This window comes from Pseudorasbora parva, chromosome 25 (genome assembly GCF_024679245.1).
Source record: "Pseudorasbora parva isolate DD20220531a chromosome 25, ASM2467924v1, whole genome shotgun sequence".
In the NCBI taxonomy this organism is placed as follows: Eukaryota; Metazoa; Chordata; class Actinopteri; order Cypriniformes; family Gobionidae; genus Pseudorasbora; species Pseudorasbora parva.
This window is the reverse complement of record NC_090196.1, coordinates 3494494-3513288: the sequence shown is the minus strand read 5'-3', so window position 1 is coordinate 3513288 and position 18795 is coordinate 3494494. Positions and strand designations below refer to the sequence as shown.

Sequence of the window (18795 nt, the reverse complement as noted above, 5' to 3'; positions counted from 1 at the left end):
AGGACGGAGGAGTGAGGAGGCGAGGACGGATGAGTGAAGAGGCGAGGATGGAGGAGTGAGGAGGCGAGGATGGAGGACTGAGGAGGCGAGGACGGAGGAGTGAAGAGGTGAGGATGGAGGAGTGAAGAGGCGAGGATGGAGGAGGATACACAGGTGTATGCTTTGAGGAAGTGTTTTATTGACTAAACGTGACGCAAATATATATTCTCATTCCCCTTCATATCCTGCCACAGTTTATTAAAAATTATTATAATTATCATTATTGCTTACATGTACAAGACACAAATGTGGACAGTTGCAGTTGGACAGCACAAATTTTTTTAACAAACTGTAATACTATACTATAAACATTAATTGATGACTCTTTGAAGTTAAAGGGCGCGAAGTGACGTTAATTTCACGCTAAATTCACCCTCACATCCTGAAGGGGTGGAGCTATGGGGAAAGGAGGCGATATCGGCAACCATTTTGTGTAAGAGTGCCCACACACTCCAGCTGATTGGTGGAGAGGAGTGAAGAAGCCAATCAGGAGAGGGGGATGATTAGGAGGCCATGATGGACAGAGGCCAATTGGCAAATTTGGCCAGGATGCCGGGGTTACACCCCTACTCTTTATTGAAGGACATCCTGGGATTTTTAACGACCACAGAGAGTCGGGACCTCGGTTTAACATCTCATCCGAGGAACAAAAACAAGAAAAAAAAATCATAAAACTCAAAACAATGAAACAATTCAGATTACTTTAAATGTGTCACATTTTGAGAACTCAAAAGAAAGTTCTAAATACTCATAAAACACATATGAATGAACTAACTGGTTTAATTTGAGTTGGCTCTACTCAATTTATTATTTTGAATGTTTGGGGAAATTGAAATCATGTGTGTATTGTAACCACAATTAACCAGAACAAGAGTTAGAAGCTGGTAATCAACTGCGTGGCACCAAGCCTGCAGTCTCCCTCTCATTTACTGAAGCTTTCGCGCCTCTATCGCCCCCCGGTGACCGGTCCCAGTATAGCCGCCCCTCTGTGATTTCTAATGGACGCGAGGCAAACTAAATAATAAAATTACACTTCAAAATGTTTTCCCCAAAGTTAGTTTATGTCACTGAAGGCAGTTATCATCACGATGATTTCATTTCAAGTGTTCGTTTTAAAAATAAGTTTACTTTGAGTTAGTTATTTGATGCTATAAAAACGGGGGGTGTGACGTCATGATTGACAGCTGAGACTGACGGCTTCTCTGAGTGAAGTTGTCACTGAGGCACTAACGGACTTTTTTCGAAATTTTTGGGAGCAGATTAGAGCTTTAGCTTTAATTTCTACATTTCCATAACTGTTTATTTCACACCAACATTATTAATTGTTCTGCATCTGCGAGAGTGTGGGCGGGCTTTTGATATCGCGACTGTACTTCCTGCTCTACTTCCTGCGCTCTACTGCGCAACTCCGGTCCCGAAATCGCTACTGCGCAGACTCGGTCCCAAGATGTCAGCGCCGTGCAAGGCCGTCTGAAAGCTTCAAATCTGCCAAGCGGAAACGGATGATGTCGAGTCGTCCATATTTTTTTACGGTCTATGCGTGGCACCAATGAATCACTGTTTTGAATCGGGATCATCCCTTAAAGGATGAGTGTGTGCTGTTTGTTAGAACGGACACACAATTCAACTCTAGATGTAAAGCTCATTTAAATTCATACGGAAATGATGAGGAATTCTGCAAAAGTCTTCGATGGATTTCCCAAAGCCTGAGATAAATCTGACATTTAACTGTTGAAATTACCATAACGTCAAGCCTAACACACTGTGACTTTTACACGAGGTGTATAATTGACATTCCTCTATCTGTCTTCTCAAAGTTCCTCAAAAAAAAAGAACATGCAACATATCATAATAGTGAAATGCTGTTATTTTACATGCTAGGACTTCTTCGGCTCTGACCCAATCAAAGCCTCCAGGGCTTCCAACTTTAGCCTATTGCAGCTGAGCTAAACCCGATAGACTTTAATGGGATTCTTCCGGGCGGATCTATGCATGTCTGTCATGTTTGTTGGGGTAAACATGGATGGGACATGTGCCTTGAGACAGGACAAGCTGCCAATAATCTGGTCATGTGACAGAGACTCGTGTCTGTCCTCTGAGATGTTGTCAATACGGGGCATGTTGACACGCTCTGCTCATCGGCCTGCCTGGCACATTTACTGCTGCACGTCCTTTCCCCATAATAAGTCAATTATTTTTAAATATATTGATTTACATGTTTTGGTAATTTAAGACATATTAACATTTGTCTGTTAAAAAGAGCATCTTTGGATAGTGTTAATAATTGATCATGGATTGTTGAGCTGAAGTGGTTTTAGTCCACAGAAGACAGCTCAAGGCTCTTGTGCGTCACTGAATGTGTGTGTGTGTGTGTTCTGCTCTGATGTAACACTGCCCTCCAGTGTCTGCTTTCACACACTGATAAACACACCAGAAAATAAGCTCTGTCCTGCCATTCTGTTCAGAGAAACATCTGCGCACCGGATCTGAAGAACTGACAGAGAAAGCAGTGCATACTACTCTACAAGCAAAGTATTGTTGATATCGGAATAATTATAATGTAATGTAATGTTATATCTGCATGTAGTTTTCATTTCCACACCGTTTAAAATCCCAAAATGATGTAAATCTAAAAGGGCGTTTAGAGTAAAAGAGTGGGGGAAAATATGGAGACTTACAGGACCGAAGATTTACATTTTCTCTAGATTTATGTACAATTAAACCTAAACTCTTGGTGTTAAATAATAATACTAATATTAATAATAATAACAAAATAATAATAATAATAATAATAATGTTTACAATGTTACTGATAGATAGATAGATAGATAGATAGATAGATAGATAGATAGATAGATAGATAGATAGATAGATAGATAGATAGATAGATAGATAGATAGATAGATAGATAGATAGATAGATAGATAGATAGATAGATAGATAGATAGATAGATAGATAGATAGATAGCAACTTGCCAAACAAAGACAGACAGGAGCACATATCTCCAAACTAGGTAGACAAGTCATCACCCCATAACCAGAATTACATCACAGTGACCTCAGAGGCCACAGAAAAGCGTCTCTACCATTAGGCCTGCACAGATCTGGTACAAACACACACACACACACACACACACACACACACACACACAATACCGGTTTCCTCCAAGGTTCAGAACATAACTAATTATAAACAAAACATTTCTCCAAAGCATGCTGATAACATGCTTTCTCTCAGTGAGAGGGACACACAATAGTAATATTCATCTTGACTCTTTAGTTTTTCAGTTAAAGGAAATATAAAATGAATGAAATTTAATAAATTAAATGAAAGACAAATCCATATTTCATACCTGGAAGCCGGGCTAAGTAAGCAAACACTGTTACTGCACTCCTGACATGTTTGGGGTGTGTGATGCCTCAAAAATCCACACACACGACACCTCGTTGATCAAGTGTTTAGTGACACACACACACACATCTCTAGGCCAGACCCTCAGTCACTCCTCAGAGACCAAATACACACTTTAGAAAAAAAGAAACAAAGCAAAATCATAACGGGAAAGAATCATTATAATAATATAGGAAGATTATATTGATTAAGGCTTCGATTATGAATTTCATTAGGATATCTATATACAGGTATATTGAAGCGGCACTGGATTACAGAATCCCCCTTTCGACAGACAGACAGACAGACAGATAGATAGATAGATAGATAGATAGATAGATAGATAGATAGATAGATAGATAGATAGATAGATAGATAGATAGATAGATAGATAGATAGATAGATAGATAGATAGATAGATAGATAGAACGATGTATGGGTGGAGGATTGATAGATAGGCAAATCTTTTCAACAATTTTGAAGTGTAATTTATCACAGTTGTTGACTCGATCTTACAGCAAAAGTAAATACAGAAAGTATAAACCTGTTCTCCTGCAGGAACGCCAACACACACACGGGAAGATTCTTATTTCTGGTCTGAGTCTCACATATTATCCTGATATTTCATTAATGTGTTAATTGATGATCCATTGTGCTTTCCATACACCGCATTCACAGGCTCACGGCGAAACACGTCACGTGTGGCCAATCCTCCAATCACTGAAGCTCTCACTGATCCGCGGCTTTCCTGAAGAGCTTAATCTCTGCGTGATGCATGGCCGCCCCGCGCTTAATAACATTAATGACTAGATTTCCCCACATCTCTTTCATTAAATCAAGCGGGCTGTAAGTTTTCACATCTGTCCGGCTCCAGCCATCAATCCCTGCAGCTCGGTCTCACACACACACACACGCCATTCTGGCACGAGACGAGTTTTATACGTGTGAAGGAGCAATCCATTACTGCTGCAAACCGGAATACTGTCATCCCACGAGTTAGATCAGAACCCAAAAGATGATTTATGACTTTAGAGCTAACACATAACATAAAACTGTTATTACAGTAGCTTTGGCAATCCCTCTGAAGGCCTTCCGGTTGTGGGATGAAGATCATGACGTGCTGTTTGTGTGACGTCACCAATAAATGTTGCCAAAACTCTTTATTTCTTGTTATATGGTTTTATTACATTATTTTGGCACAAATTAAATAAGGCACATTGTTACAGAAAATAACCGACATGTAATCATACAAAAATAACCGCTCATCTTCAGATTGCCACAAAGAACCCTTACATTCAAAGACGCGTGACATTTGATCACAAACCAGCTGGTTTTATTTCAAACTTAATTTGTGTGAAGATATTAAATCCCTTCCTGTCCAGCATTAATTCTGCCAACACACACTCCTGCAGTGGAAAACGCACCGCCACTCAAAACGTGTCAGTAAACTGCAGTCTTATCGGCAAACCAAACACACACAGTAATCCTGCATGGGAATAAAGTGCATGATTTTAATAGAGCTGTGGTCCATAATACTGCCCCCAGATCAGTCACTCCTCCTTTACAAATGCAACATTCTCACTCTGCGCTAAGAAACCCACAAACTAAATCTAAATCCTCTGCATTGTTATTAAAAGTGATTCATCAGCTTTATTATCAGCGTAATTAAATTATTTGTTTGAGGGTTTATAGAGGAGATCTATGCATAGAAGACTAATTAAAGTAATCACACAAAAAAAAGTTGGAAGACATTAAGATAATGGGAAAAATAAACACACAAAAATTAAAAATCACAATGACTAGAATAAACAGATGAGAAACACTTCAGTTTTGTAAAGAAAAACTACAATCTTGCTACATATCCTTAATGATCCCTTTTTACAACGTGCCAATCTGAAAGAAAATGAAGTGCTAGTGAAGACTAAAAGCACATTCGTTCAGTGCAGGTTATTCTACGTGTCTCCCTTTAACCTGCGTGTTATAAAAGAAGAGTTTCTTCACACATCTGAAAGCTGGGCTCTGTCTTGTGCTTTCCATTGCTGTCTTTGCCACTTCACCCATCAGTGTTCACACATGCAAAACATTTTTCTTATATTTTGTGATTTAAGAGCAACATTTGTACAAGGAATAAAAAAAGCAACGCCCTCTTCTTGCTGTGGAGCGATTTCTGATTCCCACACACAAGACCCTTAAAGGGTTAGTTCACCCAAAAATGTAAATTGTGTCATTAATCCCTCCTGTGATTGGCCACCCGTCAGACCTCCGCTCATCTTCACACACAGATGAAGATATTAGTGTTGAAATCCGATGGCTCAGAAAGGCCTTCATTGACACCAATGTCATTTCCTCTCTCAAGACCCATAAAGGCACTAAAGACGTCGTTACAAAGCCCATCTCACTACAGCGGCTCGACAATCATTTATGAAGAGGCCAGAAGAGTTTTTGTGCTTAAAAAACAAAATAACGACTTGTATAGTGATGGACCGATTTCAAAACAAAGCTTTGAACCGTTAATGAATCAGTGAATCGATTCATGATTCGGATCGCCAGAGTCACGTGACTTCAGCAGTTTGACACGCGATCCGAATCATGAATCGATTCACTGACTCATTAACGGTTGAAGCTTTGTTTTGAAATCGGCCCATCACTATACAAGTCATTATTTAGGGGTTTTTTTGCGCACAAAAACTAATCTGGTCTCTTCATAAATGATTGTCGAGCCGCTGTAGTGAGATGGGCTTTGTAACGACGTCTTTAGTGCCTTTATGGGTCTTGAGAGAGGAAATGACATTGGTGTCAATGAAGGCCTTTCTGAGCCATCGGATTTCAACACTAATATCTTCATCTGTGTGTGAAGATGAACGGAGGTCTGACAGGTGACGAACCACATTAGGCTGAGTCATGACATACATTTAATTTTTGAGTGATCTAACCCTTTAAAACCTCATCATCCCATAAACCAGAGGCACGAGGATACGTCGGAAGCCGCAGTTCTTGCATATTCAAGTTACTTCAACACTCAAATACAACACAGACCAGGACGGGGTGGGTGGGGTGTGAGTTTGGTGGCGGGACAGATTTACTATGAGTGATTTATATTTCGTCTATTAAGCATGAGTTGGTTGAAGACAACATCGGACATCAGGTGCATCACAACACAACACTGTCCATTTCTGTCAAAGCGGTCTCCACATGGCTTCCTTCGCACTGGGCGTCTTGCTCCTCCATGGCCGGCGGTGCGTGCCCGTTGAGCTGCGGAGGGTGGAGCGGAGGGTCCTGCGGAGGGTGGAGCGAGTGTTGGGTCAGGTCCTGGCTGATGGTGTGACAGCGGGTCAGGCTCCGGGTCTGGCTGTGAGGCGGCTGTGGGCCGCTGAGGTCCACCGTTTCTCCTCTCATCAGTCTCCGTCTGTCACTCTGACTGTCTGGAGTCTGTGAAGAACCGTTCAATCAGGAGTCATGTTAGCAGTTTACATTTTATTAAATTTCCATTAAAAAAAGATTAACAAAAAAATTGCTATTTTAAGTGCTCCTATTATGCTTTTTTCCCCGGATATTGCCATTTATGTTTCATGTGCTCATATTGTATTGCAAAAAAACATTTTTTGCTGATATTGAGGATGTGGTGGTGTGGGTCAGTTTAAGGGTAGAGTTAGGGTCAGGTGTGGTGGTGTGGGTCAGTTTAAGGGTAGAGTTAGGGTCAGGTGTGGTGGTGTGGGTCAGTTTAAGGGTAGAGTTAGGGACAGGTGTGGTGGTGTGGGTCAGTTTAAGGGTAGAGTTAGGGACAGGTGTTGTGGTGTGGGTCAGTTTAAGGGTAAAGTTAGGGTCAGGTGTGGTGGTGTGGGTCAGTTTAAGGGTAGAGTTAGGGTCAGGTGTGGTGGTGTGGGTCAGTTTAAGGGTAGAGTTAGGGACAGGTGTGATGGTGTGGGTCAGTTTAAGGGTAGAGTTAGGGTCAGGTGTGATGGTGTGGGTCAGTTTAAGGGTAGAGTTAGGGTCAGGTGTGGTGGTGTGGGTCAGTTTAAGGGTAGAGTTAGAGACAGGTGTGGTGGTGGGGGTCAGTTTAAGGGTAGAGTTAGGGTCAGGTGTGGTGGTGTGGGTCAGTTTAAGGGTAGAGTTAGAGACAGGTGTGGTGGTGTGGGTCAGTTTAAGGGTAGAGTTAGGGTCAGGTGTGGTGGTGTGGGTCAGTTTAAGGGTAGAGTTAGGGACAGGTGTGATGGTGTGGGTCAGTTTAAGGGTAGAGTTAGGGTCAGGTGTGATGGTGTGGGTCAGTTTAAGGGTAGAGTTAGGGACAGGTGTGGTGGTGTGGGTCAGTTTAAGGGTAGAGTTAGGGTCAGGTGTGGTGGTGTGGGTCAGTTTAAGGGTAGAGTTAGGGACAGGTGTGGTGGTGTGGGTCAGTTTAAGGGTAGAGTTAGGGACAGGTGTGGTGGTGTGGGTCAGTTTAAGGGTAGAGTTAGGGACAGGTGTGGTGGTGTGGGTCAGTTTAAGGGTAGAGTTAGGGTCAGGTGAGGTGGTGTGGGTCAGTTTAAGGGTAGAGTTAGGGTCAGGTGTGGTGGTGTGGGTCAGTTTAAGGGTAAAGTTAGGGTCAGGTGTGGTGGTGTGGGTCAGTTTAAGGGTAAAGTTAGGGACAGGTGTGGTGGTGTGGGTCAGTTTAAGGGTAGAGTTAGGGACAGGTGTGGTGGTGTGGGTCAGTTTAAGGGTAGAGTTAGGGACAGGTGTGCTGGTGTGGGTCAGTTTAAGGGTAGAGTTAGGGTCAGGTGTGGTGGTGTGGGTCAGTTTAAGGGTAGAGTTAGGGTCAGGTGTGGTGGTGTGGGTCAGTTTAAGGGTAGAGTTAGGGTCAGGTGTGGTGGTGTGGGTCAGTTTAAGGGTAGAGTTAGGGTCAGGTGTGGTGGTGTGGGTCAGTTTAAGGGTAGAGTTAGGGTCAGGTGTGGTGGTGTGGGTCAGTTTAAGGGTAGAGTTAGGGACAGGTGTGGTGGTGTGGGTCAGTTTAAGGGTAGAGTTAGGGACAGGTGTGGTGGTGTGGGTCAGTTTAAGGGTAGAGTTAGGGACAGGTGTGGTGGTGTGGGTCAGTTTAAGGGTAGAGTTAGGGACAGGTGTGGTGGTGTGGGTCAGTTTAAGGGTAGAGTTAGGGTCAGGTGTGGTGGTGTGGGTCAGTTTAAGGGTAGAGTTAGGGACAGGTGTGGTGGTGTGGGTCAGTTTAAGGGTAGAGTTAGGGACAGGTGTGCTGGTGTGGGTCAGTTTAAGGGTAGAGTTAGGGTCAGGTGTGGTGGTGTGGGTCAGTTTAAGGGTAGAGTTAGGGACAGGTGTGGTGGTGTGGGTCAGTTTAAGGGTAGAGTTAGGGACAGGTGTGGTGGTGTGGGTCAGTTTAAGGGTAGAGTTAGGGACAGGTGTGGTGGTGTGGGTCAGTTTAAGGGTAGAGTTAGGGACAGGTGTGGTGGTGTGGGTCAGTTTAAGGGTAGAGTTAGGGTCAGGTGTGGTGGTGTGGGTCAGTTTAAGGGTAGAGTTAGGGTCAGGTGTGGTGGTGTGGGTCAGTTTAAGGGTAGAGTTAGGGACAGGTGTGGTGGTGTGGGTCAGTTTAAGGGTAGAGTTAGGGACAGGTGTGGTGGTGTGGGTCAGTTTAAGGGTAAAGTTAGGGTCAGGTGTGGTGGTGTGGGTCAGTTTAAGGGTAGAGTTAGGGACAGGTGTGGTGGTGTGGGTCAGTTTAAGGGTAGAGTTAGGGTCAGGTGTGGTGGTGTGGGTCAGTTTAAGGGTAGAGTTAGGGTCAGGTGTGGTGGTGTGGGTCAGTTTAAGGGTAGAGTTAGGGTCAGGTGTGGTGGTGTGGGTCAGTTTAAGGGTAGAGTTAGGGACAGGTGTGGTGGTGTGGGTCAGTTTAAGGGTAGAGTTAGGGACAGGTGTGGTGGTGTGGGTCAGTTTAAGGGTAGAGTTAGGGACAGGTGTGGTGGTGTGGGTCAGTTTAAGGGTAGAGTTAGGGTCAGGTGTGGTGGTGTGGGTCAGTTTAAGGGTAGAGTTAGGGTCAGGTGTGGTGGTGTGGGTCAGTTTAAGGGTAGAGTTAGGGACAGGTGTGGTGGTGTGGGTCAGTTTAAGGGTAGAGTTAGGGACAGGTGTGGTGGTGTGGGTCAGTTTAAGGGTAAAGTTAGGGTCAGGTGTGGTGGTGTGGGTCAGTTTAAGGGTAGAGTTAGGGACAGGTGTGGTGGTGTGGGTCAGTTTAAGGGTAGGTTAGGGTTAGGGTTAGGGTTAGGGTTAGGGTTAGGGTTAGGGTTAGGGTTAGGGTTAGGCTATTCTCTCGTTCTATTCTACTATTCTATTCGACTATTCTCTCGTTCTGCCAGGTAGAATACTAAATGCTTTTATTGAAGAGTAATGAGTGTGTGTGTGGAGAGCAGGACCTGGTCTGTAACTGCTGAGGTGGTGGCTGCTCTGTCTGTCCTCTTCTGACTCCTGTGAAGAGCAAAAGCTTCTCATTAACAGCTTGAAATCATCCTGAGTCACGAGCAAGTCCATAATCACAATGGGGAATTTACAAAAAAACAAAAACAAAAACGTTTAGTAAGAAATCAATCCTTTTACTCCGCAAGGATGCATCAAAGGGTTCACCCAAAACTGAAATGTCTGTCATTAACTCCTCTCCCTAATGTCGCTCCACACCCGTAAGACCTCCGTTCATCTTCACACACAGTTTAAGATATTTTATATTTAGTCCGAGAGCGTATGCAAGTGTATGCACACTATACTGTCCATGTCCAGAAAGGGAATAAAAACATCATCACAGTAGTCCATATGAGACATCAGTGGGTTAATTAGAGTCTCTTGAAGCATCCAAAATACATTTGGGTCCAAAAATAACAAAAACTACGACTTTATTCAGCATTGGCTTCTCTTCCGCGTTTGTGTTCAGTCCTCAAATAAAAAATCAAACAAAAAGAGACAGATTCAGTTTGACACGTGATCCAAACTGCTGAAATCACGTGACATTGGCGATCCGAATCATTGATCGATTCACTGATTCATAACCGTTTGAATCTTTTTTTGAGGATTGAACACAAACGCGGAAGAGAAGCCAATGCTGAATAAAGTCGTAGTTTTTGTTATTTTTGGACCCAAATGTATTTTGGATGCTTCAAGAGACTCTAATTAACCCACTGGTGTCTCATATGGACTACTGTGATGATGTTTTTATTCCCTTTCTGGACATGGACAGTATAGTGTGCATACACTTGCATACGCTCTCGGACTAAATATAAAATATCTTAAACTGTGTGTGAAGATGAACGGAGGTCTTACGGGTGTGGAGCGACATTAGGGAGAGGAGTTAATGACAGACATTTCGGTTTTGGGTGAACTAACCCTTTAAATTGCTCAAAGATGACAGTAAAGACAATTATAATGTTACAAAATATTTATATTTCAAATAAATGCAGTTCTTTTAAACCTTCAATTCCTCAAAGAATCCTTAAAGGGTTAGTTCACCCAAAAATGTAATGTATGTCATTAATGACTAAAGTGACAGAGGAATCTTTTAGGATTTGCAAAATTTGTCTCAGACGGCAAAATCACACAGTGTGCGCCCGACTTAAGGAGCATGAAGGAAATGTGGCAACATTAAGCGTAACTTGGACATGAATTTACATTTGAGGTGCATAAATATAAAAACCAAAAAGAACCTGTTCCTTTGTTTGGTGTGGTGTAAGTCTCGTCTGCCGCTGCTTGGACTCTCACGGCGTTTCACTCTTTGCACTACTGTTGGGGATGACGATGCATTATGAATTTGAGTTATGTAATTAAACAGAACTCTATGCATGTCATATAACACTCACTGTTACACATCACAGCCTACTAGAGCATTTCTGAAGATAGCAATAAAACAGTACAAATATAATGATCCGATTCTTACCCACTGGTTTGACCAGACGGTTGTCCTCAGCACAGGCTTTCTGCAGGAGTCTCTGAATCTCTGTGCTCTGTGGAAGCATTACGGACGGCTTAAGAACGGTCATGTAAACGCACTCAAAGTGTTCTTTTCCTCTATAGGCAGGTATTTTTTTAGGTTTAATTAATGTTCTTTTATATATTTGTGTGATGTTCTGTATTTTTCGATCGCGGCTTTAAAATGTTATGAGAAAATGTTTTATGAATGTTTATCCACCACATTACCTTTTATTTAAACCTAAATAAGAAAGCCATTGTCAGTTCATCTGTCATGCCTGGCTCACACTACAGGAGTTTTAAAATCCTCTCCGATTGTAAAGTCTGGTTGCAGCACACACTTCAGGAGAAGCTTTGCAGATTTTCTTCCCTCAAATCTTAAACATGCTCACACTACAGGATTTGAAAATCGAGGAGCATCACACACTACAAAATATTATCAAGATTATCGTGCCAGAGGAAGTGCGTCAGGTGATCCACGCAGCAGATCGTAAGCGGGAAAACAAAATGGATCAGTCTACAGTAACATGAAAAGCCAGAAGCGTAAGAATAAACCAGTGTGGATTGGACAATGGTCGGGGAGACGGGCTCAACATGGATGGTCAGTTCTTCAGCCAGAAATGGAGGTCATACTTTTATGACTTTATTTGATCCTGTCATAGTGTATTAATTTGGTACGTTCAGACACTCATTGTGTGTGTGTGCAATGTATTTTTTCCCTCGGGGTTTGCCGTATAGGTGGTGCATGCGCACTTTTTCTACTGGAGTGCCGCGGGGGTCTCAGGCTGGTTATTACGTGTGTGACAGAGAATAAAGTGAAGGAAAGTTCAGACGACTGTCATTTATTGTTTTCTTATTTCGCAGTATTTGAGGCGAACCCTGCACGAGCGCTGTAGGTCACACTAGTGTGTTATAATATTGGCTTCCTAATTCTAAAGTGATATTGTCACCTCTTACAGTGCGGAATTGTATTGTAAAAAAAAGCAATTGGCGCTATTATGAAGAAATGCTGATATTCTCTCTCACACACTCACACTCTCACACTCTCACTCTCACACTCTCACACTCACTGTCACTCTCACACTCACTCTCACACTCACTGTCACTCTCACACTCTCACTCACTCTCACTCTCACTCTCACTCTCACTCACTCTCACACTCTCACACTCTCACACTCACACACTCACACTCACTGTCACTCTCACACTCTCACACACACACAGTCACTCTCACACTCTCACTCTCACACTCACTTTCTCACACTCACTTTCTCACACTCACTCTCACACTCACACTCACTCTCACACTCACTCTCACACTCACTCTCACTCTCACACTCACTCTCACTCTCACACTCACTCTCACTCTCACTCTCACTCTCACACTCACACTCACACTCTCACACTCTCACACTCACTGTCACTCTCACACTCACTGTCACTCTCACACTCTCACACTCTCACACTCTCACACTCACTCTCACACTCACACTCTCACACTCACTGTCACTCTCACACTCACTCTCACACTCTCACTCTCTCACTCACTCTCACTGTCACTCTCACTCACTCTCACTCACTCTCACACTCTCACACTCACACACTCACACACTCACTGTCACTCTCACACTCTCACACACACACTCTCACTCTCACACTCTCTCTCACACTCTCTCTCACACTCACTCTCACACTCACTCTCACTCTCACTCTCACTCACTCTCACACTCACTTTCTCACTCTCACTCTCACACTCTCTCTCACACTCACTCTCACTCTCACTCTCACACTCACTCTCACTCTCACACTCACTCTCACTCTCACACTCACACTCACACTCACTCTCTCACTCACACACTCACACTCACACTCACACTCACACACTAACACTCTCACACTCACTGTCACTCTCACTCACTCTCACACTCACTCTCTCACACTCACTGTCACTCTCACACTCACACTCACACTCTAACACTCACACACTCACACTCACTGTCACTCTCACACTCTCAAACACACACTCTCACTCTCACAGTCACTCTCACACTCTCACTCTCACACTCACTCTCACACTCACTCTCACACTCACTCTCACACTCTCTCTCACACTCACACTCACACTCACACTCACACTCTCACTCTCACACTCACACTCACTCTCACACTCACTCTCACACTCACTCTCACACTCACACTCACACTCACACTCACACTCACACTCACACTCTCACACTCACTCTCACACTCTCTCCAGGAGATGGAGACTTGAGTCGCAATCCCAATTCCCAATTACGTTCTCTATTTACTACCCCACGTGACAGCACGAAACATCTTTTACTCTTCTCTCATTCCTAATTATGTGCTGCTGCAGCGATATCACTAAACATAAACACACCAAACCAGCGAACGCATCTGAAGTCACGCAAATTCATCACCCATTAGAAAACTGCTGTTATATAAATTAGCAAGAAATAGTAAAAATATAAGCCTTACCTTAAGAAACTGTCATTGAATTTGAAAAGCAATCAAATGATCCGAGGGGAAGCTGCGGTTAGTGCGGTGTTGCACAGCAGAGGATCACGGTCTAAATGGCAGTATATTTTTATATACCTTAGCCATTCCGTCTCGCCGTAGACTTGTTTCCTATTGGCTATTGTGACAGTACTGACGTTATTACAATCTTGCTCATCTTGATAAATATCAAACATGTTTGATATGATCGGGGCGAGCCCGATTTGTGTGAGAGCAGATCAGGAGGTGCAAGATTTGATCTGTGAACGCCTCACATTACCAGATCATCTGCGCCGAACATCGGAACCGATCGAATCCTGGAAAAGATTTTTTCTCTGAGTCTCGGGAGGGGAAAATCAGGCATAAATCGGCCTAAAACTCCTGTAGTGTGAGCCAGGCATCAGTTGGCAGGCAGTTTTGGTCGCTTTATGAAAAGTTGTTACTGTGAGCAGTGTGTAAAAGGAAAATAAAAATAGTTTAACCCTCCTGCTGACTAGTGTCGAGCCCCTCCCAACCCATTCACACACACACACACACACACACACACACACACACACACACACACACACACACACTCGATTCGACTATCAGCCGACCATAGAGAGATTCGACAATTCTGATTCGAATGTGTAAATCCTTAATCAGGGAAACCACACACACACACACGTTTGTTTTTGTGACATATGGTTTTTGTTTTTATACTGTACAAACCGTATTTTCTATCCCCTTACACTGCCCCTGCCCCTAAACCTACCCATCACTCACACACACACACACACACACACACACACACACACACACACACACACACCACACACCTTCCCGGCGGTCTCGTGAGCGCAGTCGAGGGCGGTCCTCTGCCTCTTGTTGCGCAGCTGCACTAGCGCGCCCCTGTGCAGGAGCAGCTCCACCAGCGGGACGTGCCCCCCCCTCACCGCCTCATGCAGACCAGTGTTACCGTGGTTATTCCCCACATTCACCAACGCACCGCTCTGATGGACATCAGAGTTCAAGAACAATTCATTTGCAGAGTACCGACAATTATAGAAATAAAAACATGTCTATAGTGAAGAAATAAAAACTATATTGTATAGTGATATAAATCATAATAGTCAAAATCATAATTATGTTTATGTATATTATACCAATATTGTCTTTTATAGTGTAATATAAATGATATAGATATGATGAATAGAGTACCTCCAGCAAGATAGTGGCTATCTCCAGGTTTCCCTTTAGACAAGCATGAATCAGCGGAGTATTTCCATAGTGATCCTTCTTATTCAGTTTGGCATTACACTCCAGTAGAGCAGACACCGCCTGGAACCACACACACACACACACACACACACACACACACACACACACACACACACACAAACACAAACACAAACACACACACACACACACAGCGCAATCCAGGTTGTTTGGCGACCCTTTTCAGAGCAGTGCTGTTAATCTGCACGAGAGGCGATCTGTGATTAATCATGATGTGCCCACCTGTATGTGGCTGTTCTGGCAGGCCAGGTGCAGTGGCGTGGCGCTCTGGTTGTTGCGGGCGTTGATGTTGGCACCGCGGCGGGTGAAGAGAGACACCAGAGCGGCGTGCCCGTGCAGCGCGGCCACATGAAGCGGCGTGAAGCCGTCCGCACTGCTACTGTTCACACCGAGTCCACCCAGCTGCAGATGGGCTGCTTTCTGAACACAGTTAGCATAAAGCTGTTCTCAACTCATTCCATCCAGAAAACGAGTTAATTTTAAGCTTTTTTGCACTGTTTTCATCTCTCGGTTTATCTTTGGCTTCGTATCAACTGCACAGGATGTGACATTTTCTCACATCCGTAGTAGATCGCAGTGTTGTAGTCGAGACCAGCTCATTCGAGTCCGAGTCGAGACCGAGTTCAAAAAGGGTTGAGTCCTATGTCTACGCCTAAACAAACCATCATCTCCGCGTGTATGTCTACGCCTAAACAAACCATCATCTCCGCGTGTATGTCTACGCCTAAACAAACCATCATCTCCGCGTGTATGTCTACGCCTAAACAAACCATCATCTCCGCGTGTATGTCTACGCCTAAACGAACCATCATCTCCGCGTGTATGTCTACGCCTAAACGAACCATCATCTCCGCGTGTATGTCTACGCCTAAACTAACCATCATCTCCGCGTGTATGTCTACGCCTAAACGAACCATCATCTCCGCGTGTATGTCTACGCCTAAACAAACCATCATCTCCTCGTGTATGTCTACACCTAAACGAACCATCATCTCCGCGTGTATGTCTACGCCTAAACGAACCATTATCTCAGCGTGTATGTCTACGCCTAAACGAACCATTATCTCAGCGTGTATGTCTACGCCTAAACGAACCATCATCTCCGCGTGTATGTCTACGCCTAAACTAACCATCATCTCCGCGTGTATGTCTACGCCTAAACGAACCATCATCTCCGCGTGTATATCTACGCCTAAACGAACCATCATCTCCGCGTGTATGTCTACGCCTAAACGAACCATCATCTCCGCGTGTATGTCTACGCCTAAACGAACCATCATCTCCGCGTGTATGTCTACGCCTAAACTAACCATCATCTCCGCGTGTATGTCTACGCCTAAACAAACCATCATCTCCGCGTGTATGTCTACGCCTAAACAAACCATCATCTCCTCGTGTATGTCTACACCTAAACGAACCATCATCTCCGCGTGTATGTCTACGCCTAAACGAACCATTATCTCAGCGTGTATGTCTACGCCTAAACGAACCATCATCTCCGCGTGTATGTCTACGCCTAAACTAACCATCATCTCCGCGTGTATGTCTACGCCTAAACGAACCATCATCTCCGCGTGTATGTCTACGCCTAAACGAACCATCATCTCCGCGTGTATGTCTACGCCTAAACGAACCATCATCTCCGCGTGTATGTCTACGCCTAAACAAACCATCATCTCCGCGTGTATGTCTACGCCTAAACGAACCATCATCTCCGCTTGTATGTCTACGCCTAAACGAACCATTATCTCAGCGTGTATGTCTACGCCTAAACGAACCATCATCTCCGCGTGTATGTCTACGCCTAAACGAACCATCATCTCCGCGTGTATGTCTACGCCTAAACAAACCATCATCTCCGCATGTATGTCTATGCCTAAACGAACCGTCATCTCCGCGTGTATGTCTACGTCTAAACGAACCGTCATCTCCGCGTGTATGTCTACGCCTAAACGAACCATCATCTCCGCGTGTATGTCTACGCCTAAATGAACCATCATCTCCGCGTGTATGTCTACGCCTAAACGAACCATCATCTCCGCGTGTATGTCTACGCCTAAACGAACCATCATCTCCGCGTGTATGTCTACGCCTAAACGAACCATCATCTCCGCGTGTATGTCTACGCCTAAACAAACCATCATCTCCGCGTGTATGTCTACGCCTAAACAAACCATCATCTCCGCGTGTATGTCTACGCCTAAACAAACCATCATCTCCGCGTGTATGTCTACGCCTAAACGAACCATCATCTCCGCGTGTATGTCTACGCCTAAACGAACCATCATCTCCGCGTGTATGTCTACGCCTAAACTAACCATCATCTCCGCGTGTATGTCTACGCCTAAACGAACCATCATCTCCGCGTGTATGTCTACGCCTAAACAAACCATCATCTCCTCGTGTATGTCTACACCTAAACGAACCATCATCTCCGCGTGTATGTCTACGCCTAAACGAACCATTATCTCAGCGTGTATGTCTACGCCTAAACGAACCATTATCTCAGCGTGTATGTCTACGCCTAAACGAACCATCATCTCCGCGTGTATGTCTACGCCTAAACTAACCATCATCTCCGCGTGTATGTCTACGCCTAAACGAACCATCATCTCCGCGTGTATATCTACGCCTAAACGAACCATCATCTCCGCGTGTATGTCTACGCCTAAACGAACCATCATCTCCGCGTGTATGTCTACGCCTAAACGAACCATCATCTCCGCGTGTATGTCTACGCCTAAACTAACCATCATCTCCGCGTGTATGTCTACGCCTAAACAAACCATCATCTCCGCGTGTATGTCTACGCCTAAACAAACCATCATCTCCTCGTGTATGTCTACACCTAAACGAACCATCATCTCCGCGTGTATGTCTACGCCTAAACGAACCATTATCTCAGCGTGTATGTCTACGCCTAAACGAACCATCATCTCCGCGTGTATGTCTACGCCTAAACTAACCATCATCTCCGCGTGTATGTCTACGCCTAAACGAACCATCATCTCCGCGTGTATGTCTACGCCTAAACGAACCATCATCTCCGCGTGTATGTCTACGCCTAAACGAACCATCATCTCCGCGTGTATGTCTACGCCTAAACAAACCATCATCTCCGCGTGTATGTCTACGCCTAAACGAACCATCATCTCCGCTTGTATGTCTACGCCTAAACGAACCATTATCTCAGCGTGTATGTCTACGCCTAAACGAACCATCATCTCCGCGTGTATGTCTACGCCTAAACGAACCATCATCTCCGCGTGTATGTCTACGCCTAAACAAACCATCATCTCCGCATGTATGTCTATGCCTAAACGAACCGTCATCTCCGCGTGTATGTCTACGTCTAAACGAACCGTCATCTCCGCGTGTATGTCTACGCCTAAACGAACCGTCATCTCCGCGTGTATGTCTACGCCTAAACGAACCATCATCTCCGCGTGTATGTCTACGCCTAAACGAACCATCATCTCCGCGTGTATGTCTACGCCTAAACTAACCATCATCTCCGCGTGTATGTCTACGCCTAAACAAACCATCATCTCCGCGTGTATGTCTACGCCTAAACAAACCATCATCTCCTCGTGTATGTCTACACCTAAACGAACCATCATCTCCGCGTGTATGTCTACGCCTAAACGAACCATTAT

The 18795-nt window shown here is 44.3% G+C and overlaps 1 protein-coding gene across 3 annotated transcripts in view; it reads right to left on the bottom strand.

The window, feature by feature from the left end:
• Positions 1 to 6263: 6263 nt before the first annotated feature.
• The window catches only part of ankrd27 (ankyrin repeat domain 27 (VPS9 domain)), a 61277-nt gene continuing 48745 nt past the window's right edge, over positions 6264 to 18795 (bottom strand). For 2 of the 3 annotated variants that reach the window (XM_067436033.1, XM_067436035.1), the window contains exons 23-29: positions 15362 to 15559; positions 15062 to 15181; positions 14680 to 14853; positions 11316 to 11382; positions 11086 to 11161; positions 9811 to 9862; positions 6264 to 6859 (exon numbers count right to left, since the gene is read on the bottom strand). In XM_067436033.1, the coding sequence (XP_067292134.1) occupies positions 6581 to 6859; positions 9811 to 9862; positions 11086 to 11161; positions 11316 to 11382; positions 14680 to 14853; positions 15062 to 15181; positions 15362 to 15559 (966 nt within the window). In that variant the 3' untranslated portion in view covers positions 6264 to 6580. Of the gene's footprint in view, positions 6860 to 9810; positions 9865 to 11085; positions 11162 to 11315; positions 11383 to 14679; positions 14854 to 15061; positions 15182 to 15361; positions 15560 to 18795 lie in introns of all 3 variants that reach the window. The other variant, XM_067436034.1, reaches the window with a different exon arrangement.